Source organism: Myotis myotis, unplaced genomic scaffold (genome assembly GCF_014108235.1).
Source record: "Myotis myotis isolate mMyoMyo1 unplaced genomic scaffold, mMyoMyo1.p scaffold_m19_p_13, whole genome shotgun sequence".
Classification (NCBI taxonomy): Eukaryota; Metazoa; Chordata; class Mammalia; order Chiroptera; family Vespertilionidae; genus Myotis; species Myotis myotis.
The window spans coordinates 56,495,016-56,517,582 of record NW_023416317.1 but is presented as its reverse complement, the minus strand read 5'-3'; the positions used below and the strand labels follow the sequence as shown (position 1 = coordinate 56,517,582).

The 22,567-nt window shown below is 66.9% G+C and overlaps 1 protein-coding gene across 1 annotated transcript; it reads left to right on the top strand.

Annotated features, from left to right (window-relative positions):
- Positions 1 to 1,963: 1,963 nt before the first annotated feature.
- Positions 1,964 to 19,897, top strand: GNAI2 (G protein subunit alpha i2). The gene is made up of 9 exons (XM_036333498.1): positions 1,964 to 2,219; positions 14,240 to 14,282; positions 14,488 to 14,629; positions 14,792 to 14,952; positions 16,987 to 17,115; positions 17,521 to 17,650; positions 17,725 to 17,878; positions 18,175 to 18,388; positions 19,008 to 19,897. The coding sequence occupies exons 1-8, from the start codon at positions 2,102 to 2,104 to the stop codon at positions 18,363 to 18,365; spliced, it is 1,068 nt and encodes a 355-aa protein (XP_036189391.1). The 5' UTR covers positions 1,964 to 2,101; the 3' UTR covers positions 18,366 to 18,388; positions 19,008 to 19,897.
- The last annotated feature ends 2,670 nt before the right edge of the window (positions 19,898 to 22,567 follow it).

Genomic DNA, 22,567 nt, shown 5'->3' with positions numbered 1-22,567 from the left:
ATTGACAGGATGCGGGGATGGGGCGGTGCTCATGGCTCTGGATGGTGAGAGTTCATAAAGTCGGGGTCCCCAGAACAGGGCCAGTTGTGGGGGTGGGTGGGGAGTGGTGAAGTGTCTTGGGGAAGCTTCAGAGCAGCCTGAGAAATGGGCTGGTGGTCAGGGGAGAACCTGGGCTGGAGATGGGGGGAGGGGGGCGGTTCTGAGCCCCTGAGTGGGAGGTATGTGACCGGAGTAGCAAACATGCCTAGCCATAGCCCTGGGGAGCCCCCTGCAGACAGAGAGGGGGCAGCCTGGAGGGTGGAGGCAGGGGTCGCTGGACTCTCTAGGAAAACACTTACCTGGAAAGAAGCCGCTAACTGGTAGGACGGGTGCAAGGACCACATAACCTGACCTGGGGCTGGAGCAGGCCATGCCTCCCTGGGCCCCATCCTGCCCCGCTTCTGTCCATGGGGGTCTGTGTGGGCCCACCTCTGGTGAGCCTGGCCTCCAAGGAGCTGACAGGTTCTCCCTGTTGCCCGGCAACGGCAAGAGCTGTTGGCTGTTGCTAGGAGCAGACTGGGGAGGCTCGAGGAGGGAGGATCAGCTCTCCAGCTTGGGGCGGAGCTGGTGGGGGGAGAGGCGAGCCTCCAACAGGCTGTGTTCCGGGCTCTGTGCGCCGTTTTTACAGGGTTCCGTGGATCAGAGGCACCTACGGAGTGTATCTCTGGGTGTCTGTGTCCCAAGTGGGCATCCTGTGTCTTCATCTTTGCTGCATGCTTGCGGCAGTGCCTGTCTGAGCTTTGGCTCCAGGAAGGAGGGGGGCCCAAGGGGAGCCATTGGAGGACTTACAGGCCAGTGGCTCCTCAGCAAGGGAGCTGCTCAGATAGGGACACACAAGCCCTCCAAGGGGGCGGACAGCCCGAGACCTGTGAGCTGCAGCAAGATGTGTGCCAGGGTGGAAGGGGGAGCTGGTGATGCGGGGGTGGGGGTGGGGGGCTGTGGGGGGCCCAGCATCGGTGGCCAGCCCTCCTCCTGGCTTTGTGGATCTTCCTTGTCCTTGTCCGTGGGTTGAGGCCTCCCCAGCTGTCCCACTAGCAATGCATAGGGTTGCAGCCTGTCTAGTGGAAAGGCCATAAGATCATGGCCACCATGGTTCCGGAGGTCAGTTGGCATCTCTCTCCCGCCTTTGGGTCCCAGTTTGGGGTCCCAGGCTGAAGCCCAGGATGGCTACCTGTAGGAGGATGCCTCCTAGGCGACCAGAGAAGGATGGAGAGGTAAATGCTGGCTCCAGGGGAGGTGTAGAGGTGGCAATAGACTTTTAAAAAAATTAATTTGTGAGAAAGAGGAAGGGGGAGAGAGCTACCATGTGTCCCACGTGTTCAGGCATTGCTTGTGGCGGCGAGGGTGTCCGGAGACCATGCTGAGCGCCCGTCGGGGAGACGTGTTTTGTTTTGCTTTTTAAACGGGCCAAGCCCTCCTCAGGAGGCGGCAGCCTCAGTCCCGAGGCCCGGCTCTGCGGTCCCGGAACAAGGTGACGGGGTTCATGGACTCGAACGGGCGACGAGGACACGCCTTCCCCGCCCAGAGCACGCAGCTCGCAGCGGCTCCGAGGGCTGGTTCCTGCTCGGCGCGCGCGGCACCGATCCCCACCCTCGGGCTCCGAGGCCCTCCCGCCCTCGCCGTCCGGCAGCCTGGCCGGGCGTTCCGACCCAATCGGAGCCCGGCCTCGCCGGCTGTCGGCCCGGGCCCAAGCCCCCCGGCTCGGCTGCGCCGCTGCGACTCTCCCGCGGCGAGGCCCCGCCTCCAGCCTGGCCCGAGCCTGGGCGGCGCCTCACGTCTTCCCCCTCCGCCCGCGAGCCAATCAGCGGCCCAGGATCCCCCACGGCCCCGCCCCCGGTCCCGCCCCGGCCCAGTCCCAGGCCGGGCTCGCCCGGGCCCCGCCCCCGGCCCGCCCCGCCGTCGGTGCGCCGAGCCCTGGAAGGCGCCGCCCGCAGACGCTCGGAACTACGGACCCGAGAGCTGCCCCGAGAGCGCCGGCGGCGGGAGCGAGTGGGTCGCGCGGGCCGAGCCGGGCCGGGGGCCGTGTGGGGGCCGGGCGGCGGCCGGGCCGGCGGGCGGCGGGATGGGCTGCACGGTGAGCGCCGAGGACAAGGCGGCGGCCGAGCGCTCCAAGATGATCGACAAGAACCTGCGGGAGGACGGCGAGAAGGCGGCGCGGGAGGTGAAGTTGCTGCTGTTGGGTGAGGCCGCGTCCTGCGCTGGGACCGCTGTTCCCGCTTCACCCCCCCGCCCAGGACTTTGGCATCCAGGCTAGGGCTTTGAACCCCCAGACTGAGCCTGGGCCCCGACCCGGCCTGGCCAGGACCCCCAAATAATGATTCAAAACTCTGGCTTGGCCTAGACCTCTGGCCCATAGTCCAGACTCTAGGTCAGACCCTCAACTCATCCCAAACCCCCAAACCCACCCATTTCTGCCCCAACGGAAGCTGCCCTGAACTCTGCGTGACCATCCGCCCTTGGCCGACCAAACTCAGACCCTCAAACCCCAATCAGCGCCCTCCTCCCAGGTACCACCTCTCCCCCTACTTGCTCCCCTGTTCCCACTGGGCATGAGCATCCCTGAGGCCCCTGCCAGGTCCCCCCCACTCCCTCCTTCCCCCTCTGTGCCCATCTCTACTCTGGACCCCATAACCACCTGTGCATCCTGACCCCAGGGGGCCTTTTGATTGGGAAACCCTGACTGCTCATGAGCCCTCCAGCAGGAACCCCCAAACCTTTAGAGACCCCTGCTCCATGCATATGGCCCACCAAGTTCCTCGCTGCACAATCCCTTCTCACACCCACTGCTCCCCCTCCCGCACGTCCTCTCCCCCACTCTGGCCTTCCCCAGAGGCCCCCATCCATCCTGTGCCCATGGGCCGGGCGGGAGGAGAGGGCCCGGCCCAACGGAGGCGCCGCTGGTCCCGCTGGGGAAGGGCGCCAGGCCTGGGCTTCCCCGGGGAGCCGCTGGCTGTCCGCCCCCCAGTGCCTAAGCCCCGTGGGGGCTGCGAGGGAGGTGGGGGCACGGGGGGGGGGGAGTGCTGAGGAGTGCAGGTCGTGGTGCCTTCAATCCCAGGGAAGATGGTGGCTGCTTGAGGGGTGGGGGGAAGTGGAAGTGGTGAGACAGCCGACATGTTGCTGCCCCAGTGGGCGGGCGAGAGCTGCGGGCCTGCCGGGCTTCCCGCACCCCTTCTGGGCCACAAGGCCGGGAGGGGGATGCTGAGCCCTGCGAGGGGGCCAGCGGGCCAGCCGGTGAGTGTGGCGGGGGTGGGGGTGGGGGGGGCACTGAGCTGGACTTTTGCGGAGACTGTGGGCCTGTGCTTGCCCCAGGCCAGCCTCCCGCCGGAGCAGGTGTGCCCTGGCAGCCTGGTCTGGGGGGTTTCAGGAGGCGGGAGGCCCCCGCAGCAGCGTGGAGGCTGGACGGTGTGGGGGGGTGTGGCCCCTCACCCCGAGTCGCTGTGGGTCCCTGGCTGAGAGACGGGGCCTTCCGTGCGGGCGTAGGGCCCGGGACGGCGTGTCTCCGTCGGCCGCCCATCTGTTGACTGTCCCTGGGGGCCTGGCCTCTGGGGCACAGCCCGGAGGTTTCAAAATGGCATCCGCTCTCTGCGGGAGGAAGCGAAGGGGCGGGAGGGGCGGCGGCCCGGCCTCCTGGGCTGTTTTGCGTCGGGCGCTCGCCTCTTCCTGTCTCCGCTGCGGGAACGGCGAGTGGGTGTCTCGCGGGGGAACGCCCGCTGGGCTGGGAGGGGACCCCATCCTGCTGCTCCCAGCTCTGCCGGCCTCTGGGCAGCCTCTTCCCGGGCCTCCGGCAGCCTCTTCCCGGGCCGGTCTGTGTGGCAGCTGAGATGCGGGCCGGGAGCCGGGCTGGCAGAGCCGGGTGCAGGGTCCGGCTCCACGTCTTCTGGGCCGCGGGCCCCCCTCAGCTTCCCGCCCCCCTTTGCTCTCTCTGTGGGATGGGCTCCCCGGGCCCAGGTGGGAAGTGCCCTGGCGGCGGCCCTTTCCCGCCCAGGTGCAGGGAGGTGATGGAGCCCGTGGAGCAGCCCGAGTGCCGGCCCACATAGCGGGAAGGACTCCGTCCAGGCAACGGGACTCGCTGGGTAACTGCCAGCCTCCCTTCCCAGCCAGAACCACGCCCGCTGCCCCACCCGCACCCTGGCTCCTTCCCGGCCTGGGTAGAGCGCCAGCCCAGCGCCGGCCCAGGCTGTCACTGGCAGAGGCAGATGTGCGCACGGGGGAGAGGTGTTCCTGGCAGCTTGGTGGGGGACAGAGGTGCTGATACCAGCCCCGCTCCAGGGACACCGCCACCTGTTGTCCCCGGCGGAATCTGGGCGTCTGGGCGTCAGGGGAAAGGAAGCCAGAGTCCGGGTTTGGGGGTTTCTCTGATTTCAGATGGGCGTGTGGGCAAAGGAGACAGTGTCGGTCACCGGCGGGAAAGCCTCGCGTGTCAGCACAGCGGCGCCTCCAGCCCTGGCACTTCGTGGCCCCTCACTTGGGGTGTTGTCCCGGTTCCACCTAACTCACGCCTCCTCTTCAAGACTGCCCAGGCACCACCGCCCGGCACCTTCCTGGCAGCCCCTTCGCCAAGGCTGGGTGCACCCCTGGCTCTGGTGCTGCGGCTCCCCCCTCAGAGCCCGTGTCTGGGCAGAGCTGCCCGCCCACCCTGAGATGGCAGGGCAGGGCTCCTCCTGAGCTAGGCATGGAGCCTGGCACCCACTGGGTGCACCTTGTCTGTTTGTTGAGTGAAGGAAGTGCTACTGAACTTGGTCTTGGGGATGGTGGATGGAGTGAGATGAGCCACAGCCTGGCATATCGTGGGCAGGTGGGTGGCAAGGGCTTGGTGTCGGGCCGATGACCAGGATTGGGGGATCCTGAGACGGAAGCTTCTGAGGCTTTTCCCTGCTGGTCTCATCACAGGCTGTGCCAGCATCTCACACAGCCCTCCTCCCAGTCCAGTCTGCAGCCAGTCTCGGGGCTTGGCACACAGTAGGGACTCCAACTCTTCCCACAGGAGAATGGCTTTGTGGTCTGCTCCTTCCTCCCAGTGTGACCTCAGAGGGACCCCCAGCTTGCTCAAGCTATTTGGGGACTGTCGCAGGCCTGTCTGGCTCTTGGGGCTCAGACCAGAGCAGGGCTCAGGAGTCCTGGCCTGGCCAGCCAGACTGTACATGCGAGGGTTCCATTCGGTTTACGAAGGGCGGTAGATGGCCTTTGTCCTGTCTGTGTCTCTAACAAAGGGCCTGGCCCACGGTAGGTAGGTAGCTGGCTGGGGGATGGGTGAAAGTGGGGGTGCCTCCTAGGAAGGGGCCCTCTGGGTAGCCTTGAAGAATGACATTTGCTAGGACTAGACAAAGGCGGCAAAGGGGCCAACTCCGCCAGGTACTGAGGGAGGAAGACCTGGCCTGGGTTCCCCAGCCCTGGGGTGGCTGTTTCCTGGCTCACCCTCCCTGGACCAGCTCTTGGGGTCACCAGATCTGGGTTCAAATCCCGAGCCCACCTAGTGTACTGGACGAGCAGCCCAGCTGGTAAATCCTGGTCCGCTCTCCACCTGTCCCTGAGCACCGGTGCCTGCTGCAGCCACAGGTGGGGAGAACACCAGAGCCTGGAGGGTGGGAACAGGCGAGGGACCCTCAATCACCCCTGCAGAGCGGAGAGTTTGGTAGGGAGGTGTCTCCCCAGCCTCCAGGCTGCTTGGCCCCAGGATGGAGTTTTGGGGAACCCCTTTCCTTGACCTCAGGCAGTTGCTCACAGCAAGTGGGGAGACCATGGCGCGTAGTGTAGACAGTTGGTGCCACCTGGAGTGACAGACTGTCCTGGGGCCTTAGGCCCAGCCCTGGGGGGTTGAGCCGCCTTCCTGGGGGTCTAGGGACCCAGCCTACCTCCAGTCCCGCCTTTCCCCCACAGCCTTCGCCTTCCCGGCTGGAGCTCATTAGCATCTGAATGGGGGCGGGGCAGCTCGGGCCTCCCAGGCTCTTCTTCCCACCCCTCCCCCAGGCTGGGCAAGGCTTTGTCTCCCCCGACGGGCGGGCACGGGGCTCCCGCACAAGGAGTGAGGGGGTCTGAGCCATTTCTGACACCTTCTGCCTGCGTCCTGCCCAGTCCCACGAGCGCAGCCCCTGCCCGGTGCTGAGGCTCCTGTAGGGCGGGCGGGAGGGGGTCCTTCAGGGGATGCCCTCGAGCTGGGCGGCCGGGAGAGACTGGGTGGCCTTGCAAAGGAAGCCACGCTGAGCTCAGCGGAGGGTGTCCCGGGAGGGTGGGCGGAGAACCCCAGGCAGAGGGCAGCCGTGGTGAGGAGAAGAGAATGAGCCCCTTGTGGCTGGGGTGGACGGCAAGGCAGCTGGAGCGCAGGCCTCCATGCCAGCCCGGCAGCCTCGGGACTCCATTGTGCTGGAGCTGGAGCCTTGGCTGCCAGATGGGGGCCTGGGCAGCCTGTCAGGTGGGATCCCAGTGAGGTCCCCAGGCCTCCAGCAGGGCTGGTCCTGAATACCTGCCCTGGACACGAGCCCTGGCTGTGAAGCTCTTGGTCTTTGTCTTTAAAGGCCCCATTATTTTATTTTTAATATATTCGTATTGATTTCAGAGAGGAAGGGAGAGGGAGAGAGAGAGAGAAACATCAATGATGAGAGAAAATCATGGATCAGTTGCCTCCTGTACGCCCCACACTGGGGATCTAGCCTGCAACCTGGGCCTGTGCCCTGACGGGGAATCAAACCATGACCTCCTGGATCATAGGTCCACGCTCAGCCACTGAGCCACGCCAGCGGGGCACCACCCATCCTTTAGGCAGGAACAGGATGGAGGAAGCTTTGTTCACAGAAGCTCTTAGCCACCGAGGGACCAAGCCCCTGTCGCACCACACCCGCCAGCAGGTGATGAGAGGTCTGACCAGAGCCCGAGTGCTGCCCCCCGACACCCCTTGGTGCTGTGGGGAGACAGGACTGGACAGATGTGGGGGGGTGGGGGGGGGGAGAGCAGGGCCCAGGCCAGCCTCTGTCCATCTTCCCAACAGCTCAGGGCAAGAGTCCCAACCTAGGAGTTGAGTGAGGAGAAGGGGCCAGCGGGTTCTGGCCGGGCCATAGCTCATGGGCCCACCTAAGGTGCCCTGCAAGGTGCCCTGGAGCGAGGCCCTTAGATGGGGGCCCTGGGACCTGGTGCTCTGAGGCAGCCCCTCCCTCAGCCATAGTCCAGGGTGGGGCCTCTGCCCACCGCCTCTGGCCTGGAGCTCTTGTTCTTACTAAACCTCAGCCCAACCCTGGCTGGTGTGGCTCAGTGGATAGAGTGTCAGCCTGCAGACTGAAGGGTCCTGGGTTCGATTCCAGTGAAGGGCACATGCCCAGGTTGCAGGCTTGATCCCCAGGAGGAGGCGTGCAGGAGGCAGCCGATCAATGATTCTCTCTCATCATTGATGTTTCTTTCTCTCTCCCTCTCCCTTCCTCTCTGAAATCAATAAAAATATATTTAAAAAAACACACAAAAAACCAGCCAACCCTCACCCTCTCCCCAATGCTGCTTCTCGGGGCTGTGGCCATCTTGGTGGTTTGGGAAGGGGACTCTCCCTGGAATAGCCAAACGTCTGCTGGGCGCCCTGTGGGTACATCAGGGCTTGGCAGTGAGAGCCGGGCCAGTGGGAGCCAGAACCTACAGGTGGGCCGGACAGGGCTTGTTGAGAAGGTGTCCTTGTGGCCTGGTGCGTCCCTGGTGTCACGGCTGCCACGGCTTCAAAATATGCAGAGGGGGTGGCAATGGCAGTGCCCACTGGCAGTGCCCACTGTGTCCCCGCGGCGGAGGGCGGCGGCGGCGGCGGCGGCAGGGCTGGGCGGCTCGGGGAAGTGGTGTCCGCGCCAGAGGAAGAGGAGGAAGCAGCTGGAGGAGGAGGAGCCCCAAAGAGGAAGAGGCCGGAGGGCCCGCTCTGCTGGGGGTGGGCAGGTGAGCCGTCCACTGGGAGCCCGGACGGTGAGGCCACCTGCTCGGGCTCATCGCACGCCCTGTGCCGCGCTGCTAGGCGCCTCTGGGTTGGAGCCAGCCCCGGCCTTTGTCTTGCCCCAGCAGCCCCTGGCCTCGGATCCCGGCGCCTGGCGATTCTGAGGGTTCCAGGCCCCTCCTCTGACCACAGGAAGTGGAGGCTGGGAGAGGGACGCCGGCCGGGAGGCGGGAGCTGGCAGGAAAGCGGAGCTGCTGCTGCGTCCCGAGCAGCCATGGCCTCCAGGGCCGGAAGGCCGGCTGCAGGCCCCGATGAATGCCCGGAAACGGAGCCGCAGCCAGCATTAGCTCACTCTGGGTTTCCCCTGCCCCGGGCTGGACAGAGGGGCCCTGGTCCAGGCTAAGGATTCCCCCTGCTGCTGGCCACTGGCCTGGGTGCCTTCGCTCGGCCTCTGGGAACGAGAGCAGCTGCCTGATTGAGCCTGGGTTGCTATGGCGCCGGACGCTTCAGGGGCGGGTCTGACTCACACTCATTTCACTGATGGGGAAACTGAGGCCCAGGACATTACATGACTTACCCAATAAGTGGAGACACCAAGATGTGACCCGGGCAGTGGTTCTGGCAAGAATGATGAGCCGGGAGGCAGGCAGGTGCGGTGGGTGCGCACGTGCGCTGCACGTCTGGGTGGCCCGTCTCGGAGGAGATCGCAAGGGGACTGTGCCCCAGGGCAGGACCCAGGACTGTGCATGAATCCCGTCACTGCTCCAACCAGAACCTGCCCTGGGCCCGGTGACCATGCAGCTCCCCCGTTTTTGCTTCCTGCCTTTCCTCGCAGCCCCCAGGCAGAGGCAGGCACCTGAGTGCTCCACTCCGCTGGCCTTAACGCTGGCTCCGTGCACCACCCCCAGGCTTAGGCGACTGCGCCCGCTGGGAGGTGGGGGCCCTGAGCTGGGAGACAACAGAGTTCCCGCCGTGGCTCCCCCGTGAGCACAGGCTGCGGCGGGCTCGCGCGCGTGCGGACTGTGCCACTGTGTCCGGGTGCAGCCTGGCAGCCATACTCGGTGCTGAGGCAGGTCCTCCTCCTCTTTGGCCTCAGGGTTTGTGGCCTCCCCTCTGCTCGGGGTCCCAGGGTTCTGCTCTGTGTTGTCAGGCGGGACCCCAGGGCTGAGGAGCCAGAGAGACTTAGGAAACTGGGAGCAGATCTGCAGGCTCCTGGGCTATGAGCTGCGCAGAGCAGAGCGCATCCTCGCGACCCTTCCTCTCGGGCGGGCGGGGACCTGGGGTGTCAGCATGGCTCCAGGGCTTGTGGGGACTCAGCAAGCTGCCGGCTTGGGCGAGACCCTGGGCTAGTTTGGGGTGAGTGAGGACCAGGGGGGCTCCAGGCAGGCTTGGGGCTTGGCACACTCCCTCAGGGCACTGGGCACCTCACCTGGGGCCACCATAGTGACTGAGAAGTGGGGGGTTAGGTTCTTTGAAAACAGCAAAGGGGCCCCTTAAATGAAGAAGCAGGGGGAAGAAGAGTGCAACGTTCTGGCATCTCGGGCTGCTGTAGGGTGAGACCTGTCGCCTTAAGGTCCAACAGCACAGGCTCAGGGCCTCCTCTCCTCCAGGCGGCCTTTCCGACCCGCTGCCTCAGTTTCCCCTGCACAGTGGTCAGGCCCCGGGGGAGACCGTCCTGCCCTGCAAGCCCTCTGTCTGTCTGGCCGGCCAGTTCCTCTTGCACAGAGAGCGCTGACTTGGCAGAGGCAGGCCTGGCCCGATTGTTGGCACTTCCCGGGGAGGTTCCGGGTTTGTTGGGGCACCTGGGGGAAGGCAAGGCCCATCCAAGACCCGCAGCGCAGACCCACGCGGAGCCCCTTCTAGGGAGTGAGGGCCCAAGCAGCACCTGGAGGAAGGAAGAGCTGCCGGGGGCGGGGCTCCCAGGGCCTTTGTCTGGCGGCCCCCCTCCCCCCTCCCCTTCCCTCTCCCCTCCCCCTCCCGTTCCCATTGTTCCTGGCGCTGTGTCTCCGCAGACCCAGGGCTTCCCAGGCTCCGGGCGGGTGATGGGTGAGGGTCCAGGCTCCTCCCCCAACGGCCCTGGCTGAGGCTGCTTTTCAGAAACAGATGCTCCCCAGCACCACCCCGCCCCCACCTCCTCCCTGGGTCTCCGGCTGCTGGCTCCCCCTGGTGGTGGAGGCCGGGACCCTGCGGCTGCAGGGGAGGGGCAGGAGCCGAGGCGGGGTGGCGGGGAGCCGAACCGCGGGCTTGGCCAGGAGACGTGGCACCTTCCTAGGACGGGAGTGGGCGGTGGTGCTCGGGCTGCCTCTGGGGTGGGCGTCCCAGGGTTCACCCCACCTTCCCCCGCGCCCCACCGGGGTTGGCGGGTGGCGGCCGTGGGGCGGGCCTGGTGCTGTGGGTTAGAGCTGGGCTGCTTGCCCGACTACCCTGTGGTCACAGCCACTGCTGCTGGGAGCCGCTCTGCCCTGGGCCTGCCACGTCGGCGGCCACTCTCCCAGGCCACGTGCGCAGGGAGCCCACCGCCCAGGAGCCGCCGGCCTTCTGAGCCCGGGGAGGCCGTGTCCGCCGTGAGCGCCCGGGGAGGGGAGGAGCTGCTGTGTGGAGGGAAGTGGGGACTCGGAGCAAAGGGCCAGCGGAGTGCGTGGCTCCGACTAACACAAGTCCCGGCAGGACCCGCTGCTGAGTCAGCGCCACGGCCACGGCCCGGCTGAAAGCCTCCGAGGCTCCCGCCCGGCCGCAGGTTGTGGCTGGAACGGCCTCACCGCGGGGTCACTGGGCTCAGTGCTCTTGCGAGAGCCTTGGGGAAATCTGCGATCTTCCCAAGGGCAGAAAACGCCGCTAATAAGTTTTATCGCGGTTCTCCCCGGGCGCCAGGCGCTGAGAGCTTTGTTTTAACCCTCAGCCTCCGGGGAGGAGGGAAGGGTGCCAGGACCGGGCTGGAGGGGCTCAGCTCTGAGGCCTCAGGGAGGACCAGGATGGGCACCAGGGCGGGCACAGGTCTGGATCCCCCTCTGGGCGAAGATCTGAAAGTGAGAGATGAGCGGGCTGGCCATTCAAGGCTGGGCAGTGTCTGCAGAGGGGAAACTGAGGCCAGAGAGGACAGTGGCATGTCAGGGCCTCCCAGCAGGGCAGAGCCTGGTCCAGGAGGTACAGGGTCCGAGATGGACAGACAGCAGTGACCTGATGCTGGGCTTGGGGTCATGCAGCTGGACTGGTGGCCGAGCACCTGCTGCAGAGGCCTGTGGCCTGGTCCAGGCAGGTGGCCTGGTGCCGCCTCCTCCCCCATCTGCTCCCTCCTCCGTGGGGGCCGCGCTCTGGAGTGGAAGCAGATGTTCTAGCAGAGCAGCCGCTGGGGCCAGCACATCAGGGCAATTACTGCCGCCTCCCGGGGCCCAGCAGCTGCGCCCGCCCGCCCGCCCGGGACAAGGGCTGAGAGGAGGCGTGGCCGTGGGAACACTTCTGGCCGTCCCAGCTCTGCGGGCCTCTGCACGGGGCCTTCTGAGCAGGAGCCTGCATGGAGGGCCCTCTCCGGGCGGGAGACCCCTGCCACCTCCCCTGGAGGCCCCTCCCGGCACCTGGGCAGCAAGCTGGAGCCCGGGAGGGAAGCCCTCTCCTCTGAGGGGGAAGGTGCACAGCTGGGGGGCTGGGTGCCCGGGATCAGCGAGGTGCAAGCAGACTCTGAGCCAAGTGCCAGCTTATATGGTGGCAGCACTGCAGGCCGCGGTGGGAAGGGGGCCGCTGGAGGGGTGAAGAGTGAGGCCGGTGGGTCCCCGAGAGCCAGGGTCCTCGTCCCACCCATCCACCAGCGTCGTGCTGTGGTCCCACTCCTCTGCCCCTGGCCCCCTGACCTGCCCTAGCCGCTCCTGCCCCTGATTCTGTCCCCGTGTCCCCCTGCTTCCTGCCCAGCCGCCAGCACCCTGCTCTGTCCTACCATTCTCTCCTTCCCACCTAAGGCCAGGGGCGGGGCTCCGGGACCTGGGATGCCCCCTGTGAAGCGGTGCCCTCCTAACTCAGGATGTGAGGGCCAGGGAGACAGGCTCCCGGGGACAGGAAGCGGGCCCTCGGCTGCCGGGCAGGGAGCGAGCATCCTGGCTCCGGCCCGCTTGCCTGGGTGCTGCCTGCCCTGTGGTGCCTGCCAGTCTGCCCCGCCAGGAAAATCAGATGCAAAGCAAGTTTGTGCTGTCATCCCCATCGCCGGGCAAGGGCGATGCCTTGCTCACACCATTTACCAAGAGAGTGGTCCCAGGCCAGCCAGGGACACTGGTGACTCAGGCGACGGGGGTCGCAAAGTTATACAGGAGGCGACAACCCTCACCCGGACCTCGGCCCCCTGTGCGGAGAGCTGTCGCTCTGAGTGTCAGTTCGCCCGGGTGGGCGTGGCGTGTTGCTCTGACCCATCACTGCACATCCTTGGCCTCCACTGCCTTGCGAGGCCCCAGTCCTGGCCGAGACTCCAACTCTGTGGCTCCTGGTCCCTCCGCCCGGGATGTGCCCCCTCCCGCCTGCTCCGCGGGAAAGTGCCTGGGCAGGAGGGACGCTCACGCAGCCACTAGGCCGGTCAGCCAACAGGTGGGTGTGCGGTCCTGGCCGCTCTGCGGTGCGGTGAGGGGTGCTGCCATCTGACCACAGCCCACGCCCCTGGACACCGGGACTGGGGCCTCACTGCCCCCCACACATACCTGCTACCCCCCGTGCTCCTCTGCCCATGATGCCAGCAGCTGGTGGCGCCTGTGAGGGGAGCCCAGACCCCTCTCGGAGGGCCGCTGGGTTGCGAACACACCCAGGGCCGCAGCTGCGCCTCGGTTTCTGGCCGTACACGGCTCTGCTGCTGCCTGGAGGGCCTGCGGAGACTGCGCGGGTGTGAGCCCGTGGTCCGGCTGCCGCACGGGGCACTCGGGGCCGCTTGGGGGGCACTGCACTCAGACAGACGGGCCACAGGGGCCTGCAGCCCCGGACAGCAGCCTCTCCGCTTCCTCACTGTCAGGGGCTGAGGACAGAACAGGTGCGGTTATTAGCGGACGTGATGGGCCTGGAGTGGCATTTCCCGAAGAGGGCGCTATTCATGCTTTGCTATTGTCATTATTGCTGTTACTCTTTTTAATATATTTTATTGATTTCGGAGAGGAAGGGAGAGAGAGAGAAACATCAATGATGAGAGACAATCATTGACTGGCTGCCTCCTGCACGCTCCCTACTGGGGATCAAGCCCGCAACCCGGGCACCTGCCCTGACCAGGAACCCAACCGTGGCCTCCTGGCTCGTGGCCGGGCTGTTGCTGTTGTCCTTGTTGCTCGTGTTAGTGTGTGTGTCGGCCACGCCACCCTCTGGGGCGTCTTTACTGACCCCGAGGGCCAGAGGCCCCGCGCGTGACCTGCCCACTCACCTGCTGGCCTGCCGCCGTGGTCAGGAGGGTTGGGACACATGTCGGTGGGGCGCGGGGCAGGGGCACCCAGCAAGGAGAACTCCGTGGGCAACGGCCGGGAGGATGAGCCGGGTCCAGCCGAGGTGACTGCGCCTGGAGCTCGGGAGGGAGGGGAGGCCCTGTCCCTGCCCCTCCGTCCCCTGGTCATCACCTTCCTGGGAAATGCGGGCTCCTGGGCTGCACCCTCTAGACCTGGCTCTGTGTCTGGGAGGAAACCTGGGAATTGGCTGTTTTTATCTCCCAGGGCATCATCCCACAGGGTCTGAGCCTAATAGCAGAAGGGCTGGGCGTCCGAACCCTGGCCCACGCGCTTGGGACCAGACTTTTCTGAGCCGCTTTGTCCTCATCCGTAAGCGGGAGCAGAGCCTGGGCTGCTGTGACGGTTACAGGGGAGCGGCCCCAGGCCCTCACCGCTGGCCCAGGGGAGACACGGGGGCGGGGGGGGGGGGGGGCGTGCCTGGGTGTGTGCGTGTCACACCGCCCGACCCCAGGCCCCGGGCTCCATCTCCTCAGGGCCGACCGGGGCACCGCAGGCAGCGGGCTTGGCCCTGGGCCGTGTCTGGAGACAGGAGTGTGACGCCGTGCCATCCAGGGCCCTTGGCAGCTACGCCAAGTGTGGGGGAGCCAGCCTGCTGGTGGGAGGCAGGGCGACTCCTGCAGGGCACACGGGGCTGTGGGTGGCCGCATCTGGGGAGAGTCCACTATAGGGCACCTTGACCGCATGGCCCTGCCAGCCGCAGCCCTGCCGGCTCTGCTGCCTGCCTGCCTCCATCTCCCCCTTGCAGTTGGTGGGAGGGTTAGCGCGGCCTCCAGGGCTGCAGGTGGCTGGGCCCTCGGCGTCCCGTGGAGCCCGCGGCCGGCTCCCTGACCTGCGCCCTCCGTTCCAGGTGCTGGGGAGTCGGGGAAGAGCACCATCGTCAAGCAGATGAAGTGAGTGCTGTGTGCGGACGGCCTCCCCGCCTCGGTCTCCCCTCTCCTGGGCCCGGCTCAGGGCGCTCCCGGAGGCAGCCATCCATCCTCAGAACCCGGGGGGTGGGGGCAGTTCCGTCCTCTCTGAAGTGGGTCCCTGCAGGCCCTAGCCCCCCAGGTGGTCTTGCGCTGTCTGTGGCCATTAACCCCGCTCCCTGGCTGCCAGGATCATCCATGAGGACGGCTACTCCGAGGAAGAATGCCGGCAGTACCGGGCGGTTGTCTACAGCAACACCATCCAGTCCATCATGGCCATCGTCAAAGCCATGGGCAACCTGCAGATTGACTTCGCTGACCCCTCCCGCGCGGTACATGGGCTCCCCCACCCTTTCCGCCTCCCAGAGGCCTCAGGGCCCGTCATGTCCTGGGAACCTGAGGGTGCCCAGCCTAGGCCCTATCCCCGGGGCCTCCCGCCCTTGTCAGGTGGGGTAGGGTGCTCCCGGCGACAGCTGACCCCCTGCGGTCCCCAGGACGACGCCAGGCAGCTGTTTGCGCTGTCCTGCACGGCCGAGGAGCAGGGCGTGCTCCCCGAGGACCTGTCCGGCGTGATCCGGAGGCTCTGGGCCGACCACGGCGTGCAGGCCTGCTTCAGCCGCTCCCGGGAGTACCAGCTCAACGACTCCGCTGCCTAGTGAGTGCGCCCAGCGGGGCGGGCGGGCGGGGTTCCCTCAGAGGCGGGGACTGTCAGTGAGGCCTTGCAGGGTCTGGCTTGGGGTGGGAGGCATGGTATGTCCAGGCCAGGAGGGCCAGGCAGGGGCTTACAGAGCCCGTCCCCTGCGGGCCGCCGGCGGCTCATCTGTCCTCACACACAGTCGTTCTAAAGACCCGTTTGCTGCCACCTGCTCTGTGCCAGGTCCTGGGCAAGGCTGCAGGGACACGGGTGAGTGGAGCAGGCAAGCCCCCAAGCAGTGACAACCTAGGTATCAGTGTGGTGGCAGCCGCGGGGGCAGGGCCAGTGAGGGGTGCCTCAGGGGAGTCTGCCCTGGACTTGGGGGGAATGGGCAGGGCCCGCAGGCAGGGCACAGCCTGTGCCACCTCCCGGGTGGTAAAGTGCTGACTGTGCCTTGGTCACAGGGGAAGTTCAGGCTGGCTGGGCAGGGAGACACGGAGGGGAGGCAGGGTCTGGGAGATGACACGGGTGGAGGTGGAGCCCAGGGCTTGAGCGCTCACCCTTGCTGGCCCTTGGCTGAGCTCAGGGCCAGCTGGGGAATCACGGGATCCCAGGAGTCCCGGAGGGAGGCCAGCCCGCAGGACGACGCCCTTACCGCCTTTCCTGAAGTACCTGCAGGTACCACGCCTGGCACAGGGCGACTGAGTGCCCCGTGGGGAGTAGGACAGACAGGCTGGAGGCCAGGGCTGAGGCTGCAGGGCCGTGGGCGACACCCACAGGCTCTGGACGGTGCCACCCAGATAGGCCTGGCCTGCACACACCAGCCGCCCGGAGTCCGTCTGCGGACAGGACCTCAGGAGGGGGTGGGAGGCGTTCCCTGCCCATTATGCGGACAGCCCCCGCCCTCGCAGAGGTCTGAACCCCCCCCCGCCCCGCCCCCAAGCTACAGTCTCAGCCAAACACAGGCCTCGGGGCCTCCGGGCTGCCCTTCCACCGTCACAGGCTCAGCAGAGGTGTGGGCCCTGTCAGTCATTGCCACCTCTGTGCCCAGGCCTCCAGGAGGGCGGGCGGGAGCCGCCTGCCAGGCCACTTCCCACTCCTCCCCGTTCCCTTCTCCTTCCTGTCAAGCGCCTGCTGTGTGCACAGCGCTGTTCTGGGGGTGGATTCAGCAGTGAACGCGGGCCCTGCTCTTCCGGCAGGTTTATGCTTCACTGAGGGTGGGGAGCGGGTTGGGACACCCCCCCTCTCCGCAGCCATCCTCCAGGGCTGCCCTGGGGCAGCAAGGCCCTGGGGAGAGCCCACCTATTGGGGAGGGAGAGACGGGGGGGGGGGGGGGAACCACCCAGGGGCCTCCAGACTGGAGGCGCTTGGTGGGGGGCGGGGCTTGGTGTGGAGGTTACAGCACAGGCGTCATGGTCCCCCCGGCTCTTCCTGTTTTTCTGTTCTGTCTCTGCGTCTCTGAGGTCATTTCCCTCTGGCCAGGCTGCTGGTGGGAACCAAGGGCTGGCCCAGCAGCCCTGCCCCAGGAGCAGGACTTCGGTGCTGGGCGGCCTGGACCCAGCCCCGGACTAGCAGGATACTGAGGCCGCCGTAGGCGGGCCCAGGGCCTGGCTGGGCGGGTTGGTGCTGACATGGGAGCTAATAAGGGAGCTGGTAACGTAAAGCCCCTGGGGCCCCCAAGTAGATGTTGATGCCCTCCCCTGAGGAGCCCAGCCTGCCCAGCTCCACATCCAAGTCCAAGGACACGCCAGGTTGCTATACGGCTGACACCATAATTGCACTGATTAGCATCCTGAATCCCTCGCTGGAGAACTGATCTGTCCCCTCCCACCCCTGCACCTGCAGCTCTAGCACCCGGGCCCCCAGCGGAGGCCGGCCTGTCTCAGGCCTGGGTGCGGGGCTGGGCCGGCCACAGGTACCGAGCTGCCCCTCGCGGGCTGACCTACAGGGGGGAGCCGGGGGATTCGGGTCCAGGTTTCCTCATCTGAGCAACGAGGGTCATGCAGGTCAGGAGGCCCCTGCTGGCCCCACTGACCCCCCCTCCCCCCCTTCCAGCTACCTGAACGACCTGGAGCGCATCGCACAGAGCGACTACATCCCCACCCAGCAGGACGTGCTGCGGACCCGGGTGAAGACCACGGGCATCGTGGAGACACACTTCACCTTCAAGGACCTGCACTTCAAGTGAGCACAGTGTGTGTGCGTGTGCGTGTGTGTGTGTGTGTGTGTGTGTGGAGAGGCGGACCGCCAGCCCGGAGGTGACGAGGGAGGGGCCTCCCTCCAGGACCTGCTCCTGGCTGTGCAGGGAGCGAGGGCAGCCCTGCTCTTGCCAGCAGCTCACATGCTCTGAGACCTGCCCCTGTGGCCGCAGCCGGCCCTGCCGACAGCCCCGAGCCTGTGCTGCTGACCACCCGAGCGTGCCGGGCACACTCCCTGGCCCAGAGTCGGGGAAAGTGGACAAGTGTGGAGCCGGGAGGGTAGCCGCCCCCCCTGAGCAGGCTCTGTCCTCAGTGGCGGCCTAGGGGTGGAGCCGGGATCCTTCCAGGGGCTCCTCCCTTCTCTGGAGCTAAGGTGCCCCTGTGTCTGCAGGATGTTCGACGTGGGCGGCCAGCGGTCTGAGCGGAAGAAGTGGATCCACTGCTTCGAGGGCGTGACAGCCATCATCTTCTGCGTGGCCCTGAGCGCCTACGACCTGGTGCTTGCGGAGGATGAGGAGATGGTGAGCGCCAGAGACCACGAGGGGCGGGGCGGGGGGGGGGGGCCCGCCGGGGGTGCCCGCTGTCCTGCCCCCAGAACCGCATGCACGAGAGCATGAAGCTGTTCGACAGCATCTGCAACAACAAGTGGTTCACGGACACGTCCATCATCCTCTTCCTCAACAAGAAGGACCTGTTCGAGGAGAAGATCACTCACAGCCCCCTGACCATCTGCTTCCCCGAATACACAGGTGGGGGGCTGGGCCTCGGAGCGCTGGGGGGACCCGCTGGCTCGCAGCGCCCCCTGCTGGACAGAAGGGTAACTGTGGGGCCCTTGGTCTGGCTGGTGCTTTTGGGACTTAAGTACTTGTGCCAGCAGGTGGGGGCCCTTCTTCCCACTCTGGGGGTGGGCCCTTCCGTGTGCACGTGGGCATCCTCCTCCCACACAGATGTGCCTGCGCTCACACTCATCCTGTGCACGTGAGCACGCCCTGTGTGCGTGTGGGGACGCGTGGGACGGGCAGGTCTCACCGTGCTGCCTCCACAGGGGCCAACAAGTACGAGGAGGCAGCCGGCTACATCCAGAGCAAGTTCGAGGACCTGAACAAGCGCAAGGACACCAAGGAGATCTACACACACTTCACGTGCGCCACCGACACCAAGAACGTGCAGTTCGTGTTCGACGCCGTCACTGACGTCATCATCAAGAACAACCTGAAGGACTGCGGCCTCTTCTGAGGGGCAGCCGACCTGGCAGGACGGTGAGCCGGGGGGCCAGGCGGGGAGCTGGGGGGCCGGGGCGGGGCCAGGCAGGGAGCTGGGGAGGGACAGAGCAGGGCCACTGACCCAGAGCGGGGACGCAGGAGTCCAGGTGAGCGCCCAGTAGGAGCGCAGAGGACAAGGGGCACGCAGGCTGGTGAGTCAGGAGGGTCACCCAGTGCCTGGGCACGGGCAGGGCTGGGCTCTGCTGCCCGGGGGCCCACACAGCTGCACTGTGCGCTGGGACAGAGCTAAAGGGCTGCTCGGCCTTCCTTGGAGAAAACTCACTTCCTCACCACCAGACCCTGGGCCCAGCCTGGAGGACGCTGGGGCCCCCACCTGCCGCTCAGTGTGACCGGCTCTGTGCTCCTCCCTCTTTGCCTCCGACCTTGAGGCTCCTGAGCTGGCTGGCTCCCCTGGGCCTGGGGAGGTGGGAAGACTCTGCCAGCCTCAGACCCTCTCCCCCAAGGAGCCCAGCAACGGGCACTGGCTTCTGGGTGGCCACTGTGTCCCTGGTAACAAATGGGTGGGAAAGGAACAGGTCATTGTCGGGGGGTGGGGGGTGGGAAGAGTCTCACAGTGTCTACCTCCTGACCCATGCCCTGCCTGCCCCCACCTCAGGGCCGCCGCCGAATCTGCTCCCCCAGTTCCTAAGGAAGATGGGGGCAAGAGGACCACGCCCCCCACCTGCCCTCCCCACCGCTTCCCCCCTCTCTCTGTTCTTGGCTCCCCCTGTTGCCTCCCTCAGCTCCCAAGACTTGGGGAAGGGGGTGCCACAGGCTTCCCTGTCCGAAGCCTGCCCTTGTCCCAGGTGCTGGGAACAGCTGGGTACCCCTTTCCTGGGCATCTGTCTGTTCTGGATTTGGCCCTTGTCTTGTTCTGTGGTGGGGGAGGGGCACTCACTCCTCCAGCCTGGGACCCCGGCTTCACCCAGCCCCAGCCCCTGGCCCAGCCCAAGGCCAGATGTTTACAGGGAGCCTCCTGCCCCCACCCCCACCCCAGCCGCTCGGAGGCCCCAAGGAAAAGCACAAGACGCGTGAGACACCACCATTCCTGGAGACCACAGTCCACCGCTCGTTCTCGTAGCTTTTTAAAAAAACGAAAGGAAAAAAAACCACGCAAACTTAGAAACTTTTTAGAGGAAAAAGTATTTAAAACTGTCCGATCCTGACCAGCTCCCCCAGCCCCATTCGAGCGACGCCGTGCCTTGAGTGTGTCCGTGTGTTTACACCCGCCCTGCTGGCTGCCCCTGTGCGGCCCCCCTGCCCCACACCGTCGGGTCCAAGGGCTGCCAGCTTCACAGAGGCCTGTCCCAGGGCCACCGGCTCCATTAACCTCCATGTAGCCCTTCCCGCTAACCTAGGAACCACCGCTGCCTGCCGAGGGGCCGCGCCCCTCGTGCCCTCCCCCAGGTCGGGTCCTTCAGCGTTGAACACTTCCTTGCTTTTTTCACGTTTTCGGGAATTGTTCACCTGGTTTGAAATAATAAAATGTAGAAAGAAAAACACCAAGAACTGCTCAGCCTCCTTCTTTTTGCGGGGCAGAGACCAGGCTGCGGTGCCGCCTGACGGTGGGACCCTCCCCCTCACCGTGGCGGCCCCGGGTGCTGGGCTGCCGGCTCAGGCCCAGGACTCAGCACTTCGTATGTCTCCCCTCTCCCCCCAGCACCTCTGCGTCCCGGGGGGGGGGGGGGGCAGCATCCAGCCTTGCTGGAGGGTCAGGGGGCACACTTCCAAGGACACGGAGCAGGAGGTGCCCGGTGAGTGGAGTGGAAGGAAACTGACTCAGCGCCCAGGCCTGAGGCCCAGGGGCCGTGTGGTCACAGGCCAGGTTGGCCGCCCCCTCCCGCCTCCCAATCTGACGTGTTGCCCAGAGCCCTGCCCAGAACTGAGGCGCCCTGGGCTGGACTGGACAAAGTTGGGGACAGTGGGGGCCTCTGCCCAGAGGTGCCCTCCAACCCTGATGTGGGCAGGTGGCTACCCTTCACCTACACGGGGACTAGGGCTCAAGGAAAGGGGCGCTTCCGGGGGGCTCGGGAGGCCCGCACATCTGTTGCTGCAGAGGAAACTGGCTGATGACCGCGGGGGGCTGTGGGGGGCCCGGCCAGCAGCCTCGCCCAGCTCCCCCAGCTCTGGGAAGCCGGCCCCACGGCGGGGGAGGGGGGGCTGGGAGGCGCGCCTCCGCCCGTGGCCACCAGAGGGCGCCGCCGCCCGTGCTCGCCCCCAGCGCCGTCCCGGAGGCTGACGTCACGGGGTCCCGCCGAGGCCACGGGCACAAAGGCGGCTTTGTGGGGCCGCGGGGGCCCCGGGCTCGCCACGGGACAAAGCGCCCCGGGCCGGGGTCGGCGCCGTGGAGGCGGGGAGGGCGGAGAGGGGAGAGGGTGGGGCCGGGACCCGCCTCCGCACACCTGCCAGTGCCCCGGAAGCCGGGGGGTTGGGGGGCCCCCGACGCTGGCAGGGGAAGAGAGACTGCAGCCGCCCGCCCCGTCGGAAGGAGATGAACGCGCCCCGCCGGTTCCCCGGGCCTTTCCTGCTACCCCTGCCCCGAGGGCTGAGGCTGACACAGGAACAGGTCCCGCCCCCAGACTTGCATCCCTGCCTCCCCTCGCGGTCAGGCCGGACCCGGAGCCCTAGGAAGAAGGGCGGGGCGCCGGGGCCCCCAGCAGCGGGGCCTGCCAGCAGGAAGCGGCCGCAGGAGTCGGTTCCTTTCTTCCCTCCGGGGGGGACCGTGCACAGAGGGGCCATTGAGGGCGGGCATTGTCTGCCTGGCGCACCCAGCGCCTCCCCCTGGGTGGGCCACGCAGGGTCTGGCCAAGATCCCCTTGTCCCGCTTGGCAGTGGTCCTGGGTGGGGTCCTGGCAAGCAGGGCCTCCCTGGGTGCAGCCCAGCACCCCCACCTGCCCGTGGCCTTCCTGCCCCTGCTCCCACTCCTGGGGCACAAGGCTCCATTGTCCCAGCGCTGGCGGGGCGGCCCCTCAACGCCTCCCTGTCGCTGGCAGTTGGGAAACTCCCAGCCATGGAGGTGGCAGGCTGGGGCATCCCAGGTGCCCTGTCCCCCAATAGGAGGGACTCCGTGAGGTTGCCTCCTGGGGATCCCCCACTGCCTGTGGCTGTCCCGTCCTGGGAGCCGCTGGGTGAGGGGAGGCAGAGATTCCGGCCCCCGGAGCTGTCCCAGCCTGAGAAGGCCCATCCTCCCGGCCCCACACGTGCCCCCCCCCGCCCCTCCCAGCAGGTGCTTGAGGCCCAGCGACCAGCCGCAGAACGGGAGGGCCTCAGGGAGGGTGCCTCTGAGGCTGTAGGGACTGCGAGGCCTGGCGGAGGCCCTGACCATGTCCCGGGCAGCCCCATGGTGGTGGCTCATCCTGAAGCCAGGAAAACCTCCGAGTCAACCCCTCTCCCCCACCCAGGGTGCCAAGCCAGCCACCTAGGCTGGAGGCGCCATGCCAGCCCAGCCACGTGACTGCAGCTGCCCAGCCTGTGGCTCGGCCACCAGGCCCAAGCTGCCCTCAGTCAGGGAGAGGGTGGGGCAGGGCTGCAGTGTCTGCCGCCTGAGTTCCGTGTCCAGGCCCCTCCCAGGCCCCCAATCCTGTCTCTTGTCCCAAACGAGATCCCGGGGGCCTCATCCCTGCCAGGAGGCTCTGCCTCCACCAGCCCCTTGGGAATGCCAGCTCCCACACCCCCAGGTGGGCCTCAGGCCAGTTGGGGTACGTGTGTCCATGCCTGCCAGCCACTCGGCTCCTCAGTCCATCCCACAGTGATGGGGGCAGGGGGCAGGCGCAGGGGGCAGGGGCAGGGGCAGGGCCGCAGATCCCCTTTCTCCCCCTGCAGGGTTTGCCCCTTGCAGATGCTGCAGCCCACAGATGATCTGGGACGGGAAGCTGCTGACTGCTTCCTGACCTTGTGGGTGAGGGGCTGGAGCAGGGCCCTTCCCCATTAGCCCCCTCCCTCCGTGGGCTCAGCCGGCCCTGGGGGTGGAGGGCTCCCTGCAGGCCCTCCCTCCGCTGCCTCCCGGGCCTGGCTCTGCTGCGCCCGGGCCCCAGTGACAGCCGACAGCTGCGGGAGCACAGCGCTCGCAGAGCTTCGCCGTTACGGGCGGCAGGGGCTCACAGAGAAAGGGCCGAGGGGCGAGGGGCGTGGACCCGGAGAACAGCAGGTGGCAGGGGCGGGCCTAGCGGCAGGAGG

Excerpts from the sequence above, each read along its gene's own strand:
- GNAI2 (XM_036333498.1), top strand. The coding sequence starts at position 2,102 with ATGGGCTGCACGGTGAGCGCCGAGGACAAGGCGGCGGCCGAGCGCTCC. Across the intron at positions 14,283-14,487 it reads ACCATCGTCAAGCAGATGAA|GATCATCCATGAGGACGGCT; the intron begins GTGAGTGCTGTG and ends CCTGGCTGCCAG. Across the intron at positions 17,651-17,724 it reads TTGCGGAGGATGAGGAGATG|AACCGCATGCACGAGAGCAT; the intron begins GTGAGCGCCAGA and ends TCCTGCCCCCAG.